This window comes from Bufo bufo, chromosome 1, assembly GCF_905171765.1.
Source record: "Bufo bufo chromosome 1, aBufBuf1.1, whole genome shotgun sequence".
Lineage (NCBI taxonomy): Eukaryota > Metazoa > Chordata > Amphibia > Anura > Bufonidae > Bufo > Bufo bufo.
This window is the reverse complement of record NC_053389.1, coordinates 530718174-530726754: the sequence shown is the minus strand read 5'-3', so window position 1 is coordinate 530726754 and position 8581 is coordinate 530718174. Positions and strand designations below refer to the sequence as shown.

General features: G+C 48.4%; 1 protein-coding gene across 2 annotated transcripts in view; it reads left to right on the top strand.

The window, feature by feature from the left end:
* The first annotated feature begins 901 nt into the window (after window positions 1-901).
* The window catches only part of ZNF800 (zinc finger protein 800), a 55317-nt gene continuing 47637 nt past the window's right edge, over window positions 902-8581 (top strand). For both annotated transcript variants that reach the window (XM_040411931.1, XM_040411923.1), the window contains exon 1: window positions 902-1027. In XM_040411931.1, the coding sequence (XP_040267865.1) occupies window positions 998-1027 (30 nt within the window). In that variant the 5' untranslated portion in view covers window positions 902-997. The remainder of the gene's footprint in view (window positions 1028-8581) is intronic.

Sequence of the window (8581 nt, the reverse complement as noted above, 5' to 3'; positions counted from 1 at the left end):
CTGAGGTAAGTTCTGTATACAGGTGACAGTGGAGCAGCACTGACGCACAGTTATTCTGAGGCAAGTATACAGGTGACAGTGGAGCAGCACTGACGCTCAGTTATTCTGAGGTAAGTATACAGGTGACGGTGGAGCAGCACTGGTGCAGTTATTCTGAGGTAAGTATACAGGTGACGGTGGAGCAGCACTGACGCTCAGTTATTCTGAGGTAAGTATACAGGTGACGGTGGAGCAGCACTGGTGCAGTTATTCTGAGGTAAGTACTGTATACAAGTGATGGTGGTGGAGCAGCACTAGCGCTCAGTTATTCTGAGGTAAGTATACAGGTGACGGTGGAGCAGCACTGACGCGCAGTTATTCTGAGGTAAGTATACAGGTGACGGTGGAGCAGCACTGACGCGCAGTTATTCTGAGGTAAGTATACAGGTGACGGTGGAGCAGCACTGTTGTGCAGTTATTCTGAGGTAAGTATACAGGTGACTAGCGCGCCGCAATATTGAGGTTTATACAGTATACAGGTGACAGCGGACCAGCACTGACGAGCAGTACGTATACAGGTGACAGCGGACCAGCACTGACGAGCAGTACGTATACAGGTGACAGCGGACCAGCACTGACGAGCAGTACGTATACAGGTGACAGCGGACCAGCACTGACGAGCAGTACGTATACAGGTGACAGCGGACCAGCACTGACGAGCAGTACGTATACAGGTGACAGCGGACCAGCACTGGCGCCAAGCTATTCTGAAGTGAGGCGGCCGGTCAGTGGTCTCTCCCCGCCGCCTGGTACTGCAGCTGGCAGCCTCTACAGGGGCAGAATGTATCAGTGGAAATCCTAGAGCCGTGGTCCCCTGGCCGGGCGCCGCTTGATGACGCGCTGTCTCCTCCTCCCTTATCCTCTGTCCGGGGCTGGAGAGTCGGCTGGCTGGCGGGGCGTTGCGCACGGTGAGAGCGCGTCGTTCGGTGGCTGTCTCGGTTGCGCTCTGGAGTGAGCCATGTTCCGGAGCCCATCTGCCGAGCCTGAGGTAATAACAATGACCCTCCATCCATGAAGCCTTTCTCTTACCCCCCGCTCCCTCCCGCGTATGGTGGCTGCGCCTGATGCGCCACAGCGCGCTCTCCCTGTCTGGCCTTCTGTGGGTACAATGGTTGGTGCAGACCCCCAGTGGGCGCCCCCTCTCCTCTGCGGGGACAGTACACGGGGGGCAGGCAGCCTGCACCTGCTGCCCCGGGTACCGCACATTAGTCCCGGGCTTCTTGTAATGGCACCAAATAGGATCCCTGCAGCCAGTGCCACTTGTCACGCACAGCAGAGGAGGGCTCAGGGGGGGCTGCTGAGCGGCACACGGTCCCGGGGCACCAGCCCTCTCTCCATGCCCACCTCAGGGCTATGTGTTACTGCACCGAGTGCCCGGGAGAGCCAGGGCGCAGGGCTCCAGTTCCGTGTGCGCAATGGTCGCAGGCTGGAGCGCATGATCGGCTCCATGTCCAGCCTGCTCCATCCTCACGCTCCACACGTCTGTGCCATTGTGTGGTGCCCGCATCCAGGAGTGCCCAGGGCGAGGTGACCGGCGCCTGAAGTGCACAATGGATGGAATAAAAGACTTCTGCAACTTTCTTAACTGTTCAGTTCCTCACCATACCCAAGACCCTACTTACTCTCGGTGAAGAGAAACCTAACCAGAGGCTGAAAACCCATACAGCATGGACCTTCTGGCACCCCCAGCTGCTGTGAAACCACAACTCCCAGCATGCACACTTCTGCAGCCGCTCTTGCAACTTGGTAGAAGTCGATGGGGCATTCTGGGCTTTGTAGTCCCAGAACAGCTGGAGTGCCAGAGGTTGCTGATCTCTGCTCTCACAGGGTATAGTTTTCTTTTTAGCCCACACCTATGATGTCCTCATTCACTGGCAGTAAGCGGAGATCTTGCCAATTTTAAGACCGTTATGCACTTTGGGCTCATGTATGAAAGCTGATTTATCAGACTGCCTAAAGCAAACAATCACAGTGCAGCATTCATTCTATTAAAGAGAGTTCAGAGTGGAAGCTGTGCTGTTGCTATGGGCAACAGTTTTTTTTAAAATTGTTTTTAGATGGTTTTAAAAATCTACTTTTAGTAAATTATAAAATAATCATAAGGAGGGTTCTACAGTACATTGGGTGAGCATTCAGGCTGCAGTCTGGCTGACACAGGGTAGAGGAGCGCTGCTTTACCTGGACTTGCCTATAAATCACTATATACATGTTCAAAACTTTGTTTGTAAGGCTGTACGGCGCACATATTATAATGTATGGGCTCCGATGAGGCCTTCTTCTGGCCACAAGATCTCCTTAGTCTGGTGTCTGTGATGTTACAGTTCGTTTATGCACATACATTACTGCTTCAAATTCCGAAGCGGAACTCGGCTTCGTTAATGAGGTACAAAGCCAAGTTCAGCTCCAGATTTTTAAACAGTAATGTCAGACACCAGACTAAGCAGATTTTGTGGCCAGAAGGCCTCATCGGAGCCAATACATTTTACTGTGGTACGGAGCACATATTACAGTCAGGTCTATAAATATTGGGACATGGACACAATTCTAACATTTTTGGCTCTATACACCACCACAATGGATCTGAAATGAAACGAACAAGATGTGCTTTAGGCTACTTTCACACCTGCGTTTAGGTGCGGATGCGTCTGGTATCTGCATTATAGGTGCGGCTCCGTCTGTGCAAACGCTGGTATCCGTTCAGAATGGATCCGTCTGCATTAGGCTAAGTTCACACGAACGTGTGTGATCTGTGGCCGTATTGCGGCCCAATTGTCCCATTACTTTTGGTCCCTTAACAAGTGGGAGGCACATATGCAAACTGTTGTAATTCCTACACCGTTCACCTGATTTGGATGTTAATACCCTCAAATTAAGGCCTCTTTCCCACGGGTGTGTGCGCCCCGTTGCCGTATTGCGGGCCACGGATTCACTTCAATGGAGATGCAGAACAGAACCCTACGGAGTGCTTCCGTGGGGTTTCGTCCCGTACTTCCGTTCCGCAAAAAGATAGAATATGTCTTATCTTTTTGCGGAACGGCTGGATCGCGGACCCATTCAAGTGAATGGGTCCGTGATACGCTGCTGCTGCCCCACGGACTGTGCTCGTGCATTGTGGCCTTCAGCACGATCACGGGGCGCACATGCCCATAGGAAAGAGGCCTAAAGCTGACAATCTGCAGTTTAAAGCACATCTTGTTCGTTTCATTTCAAATCCATTGTGGTGGTGTACAGAGCCAAAAATGTTAGAATTGTGTCGCTGTCCCAATATTTGTGGACCTGACCTTATATACAAAGTTTTGAAACTAATTGGGTTCGCTCAACACTAGATGGAAGTAAACTCCCCTGTATTGGCTTAGTGTTGCCCATTACCCTTTAGAGATGGGTGTCATGGGAAAGTCTAAAGCCTCATCCACACGTCGGTGATTTCCATCGGTGATTGTGAGGCAAATCCAGGATACTTTAAGATCCACTTCTGGTTTTGGCTCAAAATCGCTGACCGAACACTGATGTGTGACTGAGGCATAAGGCAACACGACTATTTTTGCTCACCCAACATTAACCCCTTCCCGTGATATCACATACATGTATGTGGAGGAATGCGGCTTCCTGACGCATCCTCACGTGCATGTACGTGATGTGATCGGGCGGGTGCAAGAGCTGCACCCACCTGATCCGCAACACGGGTCCGGCTGTTACTGATAGCCGGGCCCCTGCTGTATGCAGTGATGCCGGCGGGGGCTCCCTCTGACTCCATCGGGCCGCCCCCCCCCACGCTGCGCTGGCAGCGGGCCGATGGTTGCCATGGCAGCCCTGATGCCTTACACAGGCATCGGAGCCTGCCAGCTACGTCAGCATCTTAGGCAGGTAAGAGCCAAGAACAAAAAGGACTTACCTGCCGCAGCAACAACGGCAGGACCCCATGAAACAGTACTGGAACACTAACACGACACAGCACAAATAACTCATACAGGAATCCAGCACACTAGTAACTGCCTGGACCCCCATGCGGACAGGATCCATGGTGGCCCCCGGCAGAGCTGCGCGCTGACATTTGGTTCCCCCCTCCGCGGAACCCCCATCCGAAGGTACAGACAAACGGGAACATCTAGCATCCATGCCAGACAGAATACACCAAACACTGACCAGACACGGAACAACAACTAGACGTACTACAACCCCAGAACATATACCCACACCAAACATAACAACATGTAAGGTAGAGAAAATGGAGACAAGAAGACATCGGGTGACATCAATGTCCCATAAGGTGGCCCTCAAGGACTGGGTAGATGGAAAAGCACCAGCTCCTCAAAGCACTGAAGACAATCTGACCTCAGGCTCACAGCAATAAGGCCTCTTTCACACAGGCGCCCCGGATTTGCTCCGGATGCGTCGCGTGTGCATTGCGGGAAAACCGTGCGAGTGTGCATGCAATTTCATTAAGTTTTGACTGCGATTGCATGATTCTGTTTTTTCCGCGCGAGTGCAATGCATTTTGCATGCACGTGATAAAAAAAACTGAATGTGGAACCCAGACCCGAACCCAGACTTCTTCACTGAAGTTTGGGTTAGGTGTTCTGTATATTTTATTATTTTCCCTTATAACATGGTTATAAAGGAAAATAATAGCCTTCTTAATACAGAATGCTTACTAAAATGTTGCTTGAGGGGTTAAAAAAATAAAATACTTAACTCGCCTCATCCTCTTGATTGCGCAGCCGGCATCGTTTTGTTTCTTTATCTTTCAGGACCTGCAAAAGGAACTTTGACGTAATCACGCTCACCACATGGTTAGCACGGTGACGTCAGCGCAGGTCATGCTGAATGAAGATATAAGGATCATCAAAGGTCCTTTTGCAGGTCCTGAAAGATGAGGAAAGAAGACTATGCCGACTGCACCAACAAGAGGATGAGGCGAGTTCATAATTTCTTTAAATTATTATTATTTTTTTAACCCCTCAAGCAACATTTTAGGGCTCTTTCACACTTGCGTTGTTGTGTTCCGGCATAGAGTTCCGTCGTTGGGGCTCTATGCCGGAAGAATCCTGATCAGGATTATCCCAATGCATTCTGAATGGAGAGAAATCCGTTCAGGATGCATCAGGAGGTCTTCAGTTCCGGACCGGAACGTTTTTTGGCCGGAGAAAATACTGCAGCATGCTGCGCTTTTTGCTCCGGTCAAAATTCCTGAACACTTGCTGCAAGGCCGGATCCGGAATTAATGCCCATTGAAAGGCATTAATCCGGATCAGGCCTTAAGCTAAACGTTGTTTCGGCGCATTACCGGATCCGACGTTTAGCTTTTTCTGAATGGTTACCATGGCTGCCAGGACGCTAAAGTCCTGTTTGCCATGGTAAAGTGTAGTGGGGAGCGGGGGAGCAGTATACTTACCGTCCGTGCGGCTCCCGGGGCGCTTCAGAGTGACGTCAGGGCGCCCCACGCTCATGGATGACGTGTCGCATGGATCACGTCATCCATGCGCATGGGGCACTCTGACGTCATTCTGGAGCGCCCCGGGAGCCCCACGGACTGTAAGTATACTGCTCCCCACTACTACTATGGCAGCCAGGACTTTAAGGCTGCGTTCACACGGGCGAGATTTCCGCGCGGGTGCAATGCGGTAGGTGAACGCATTGCACCCGCACTGAATCTGGACCCATTCATTTCTATGGGGCTGTGCACATGAGCGATGATTTTCACGCATCACTTATGCGTTGCGTGAAAATCGCAGCATGCTCTATATTTTGCGTTTTTCACGCAACGCAGGCCCCATAGAAGTGAATGGGGTTGCGTGAAAATCGCATGCATCCGCAAGCAAGTGCGGATGCGGTGCGATTTTCACGCACGGTTGCTAGGTGACTGTCTATACACTGTATTATTTTCCCTTATAACATGGTTATAAGGGAAAATAATAGCATTCTGTATACAGAATGCTTAGTAGGTGATCAATTGAGGGTTAAAAAATAAAAAAAATTAACTCACCTTGTCCTCTTGTTCGCGTAGTTCTCCCGGTCTTTAGTTCTTTAAAAAGATGAACTATGGGCTAAAGGACCTTTGGTGACGTCAGATCACATGCTCCAATCACAGGGTCCATCACTGCGGTGATGTACCATGTGATTGGAGCATGTGATCTGACGTCACCAAAGGTCCTTTAGCCCATAGTTCATCTTTTTAAAGAACTAAAGACCGGGAGAACTACGCGAACAAGAGGACAAGGTGAGTTAATTTTTTTTATTTTTTAACCCTCAATTGATCACCTACTAAGCATTCTGTATTCAGAATGCTATTATTTTCCCTTATAACCATGTTATAAGGGAAAATAATAACATCTACACAACACCGAACCCAAACCTGAACTTCAGTGAAGAAGTTCGGGTCTGGGTACCACAGTCGTTTTTTTTATCACGCGCGTGCAAAACACATTGCACCCGCGCGATAAAAACTGAACATCGGAACGCAATCGCAGTCAAAACTGACTGCAATTGCATTCCTACTCGCGCGGGTTTGCCGCAACACACCGGGACGCATCCGGAACTAATCCGGACACGCTCGTGTGAACGCAGCCTAATAGCGTCCTGGGTGCCATAGTAACACTGAACGCATTTTGAAGACGGATCCGTCTTCAAATGCTTTCAGTTCACTTGCGGTGTTACGGATCCGACGGGCACCTCCGGCAAATGGAGTGCACGACGGATCCGGACAACGCAAGTGTGAAAGAGGCCTTAGTAAGCATTCAGCATTAAGAATGCTATTTTCCTTTATAACCATGTTATAAGGGAAAATAATACAGTAAATTGACTTTTATCAATTTACTAACATAATCTCCTAGCAACCATGCGTGAAAATCGCATTGCATCCGCACTTGAAAAACGCTGAATATAGAACATGCTGTGATTTTCACGCAACGCACAAGTGATGTGTGAAAATCAACGCTCATCTGCACAGCCCCATTGAAGTGAATGAGTCTGCATTCAGTGAGTGCGGGTGCAACGCGTTCACCTCACGCATTGCACCCGCACGCCAGGACCACCAACTAAGCCCCTGGCAAACAGCCAACAAGCAGTCAGGAAAAACCGTACTGAACACTGCAGCCATCTCAGACACAGTTCACACTCTGGGCAGCTGCCAGCAAGCATTCCCCAACCAGCACACAGCCAGTTCCAGGGTGGCTAAAAATTAATGATTTAAAAAAAAAAAAAAAAGATTTTTTTTATTTTTATTTAAATCGGATTTTTTTTTTAATATAAAATGCTTTTTGAGGAAAATATATTACCATCCAAAGGTTATTCCATCATGAAATAAAGATTAGTTTTTTAATTATGTAGAATAAGGCCTCATGCACACGACAGTTGTTTTTTTTGCGTCCGGAAAAAAAAACCCGTATGCGGCATCCGTTTTTTTTTTTTTGGGAGGATCTGTTTTTTTTCCACAGATCCCTTGTAATAAATGCCTATCCTTGTCCACAAATGTGAAAAAAGTAGGACATGCACTATTTATTTTTTTTTGCTGAAGGGAAACCAGGACAACAGACGCGGAACACAAACGGATGAACTATCAGCATTTTTTGCGGACCCATTGAAATTAGTGGGTCCCCATCCTATCCGGAAAAAAAAAAACGCAACGGAAGCCGAGAAAAACAACTTTCGTGTGCATGAGGCCTAAGGCTGTATATGTTCAATTTTTTGGGTAAATAAATTCCATTAATCCATTCACATTCCAGAGGTTTTTGTAAGATTATTGGGCAGTTTCTCTGCTTACAAGATATTATCACAGATGCTTGGTTTACTTTTGCAGTTCTCAAAACTGAATTTGACTCAGCAGAGATCACATGCCTCTTCTTCACAGTAAAAATGTTATAACATGAACAGAGTTGAGAAAAAGACCTTAATCCTAACTTCTCTAAACCTATGAATACAGAATCAACCTAATATGAAAAGTTGTTATTCTAAAAATCTTCATCTACTTGCATATTATAAGTTATACCAGCAAGAATTAGTCTTTATGTAGAAAACTATGATTTAAATCAAATCCACCCTGGCCAGTACACCAAAGGAATGCTGACCGCAAATAGCCCAAGAGCAAGGAACAACTGAGAACGGACGAGGGGACACACCAACACAAGCAACGGTTCAACACCTTGGCAACCACACAGGTACCAAGAACCGCGCTGTTACCGGTAACGCCCCTTTCACCCTCCCTCCAGAAGATAAGAATGTGTGCCAGAAAACGGCAGGCGGCACATGCTGAGCCCTCTTCCGAAGGCAAAAACAGAGTGGCCATTATGGGACAATCTGTCACGGTGGGGTCTGGGGGAAACCCCCCAACGTACAATGTCAGATATTATACAAGCCACTAGGCCTGGAAGCCAGGATAAGGGAGCAGGTCACCTCTTATCGCCACCCTCATCCTATTCCTGACGTCCTAAACGCATGAGCGAACCCAGATGGTAGGAGGGCCCTAACTAACCCTGATAGTAAGGTCTGGGCAAGGAGAAAAACCGGTTCATCCATGACACAGGCCTAGCAAGTGGGAATGGCAGAC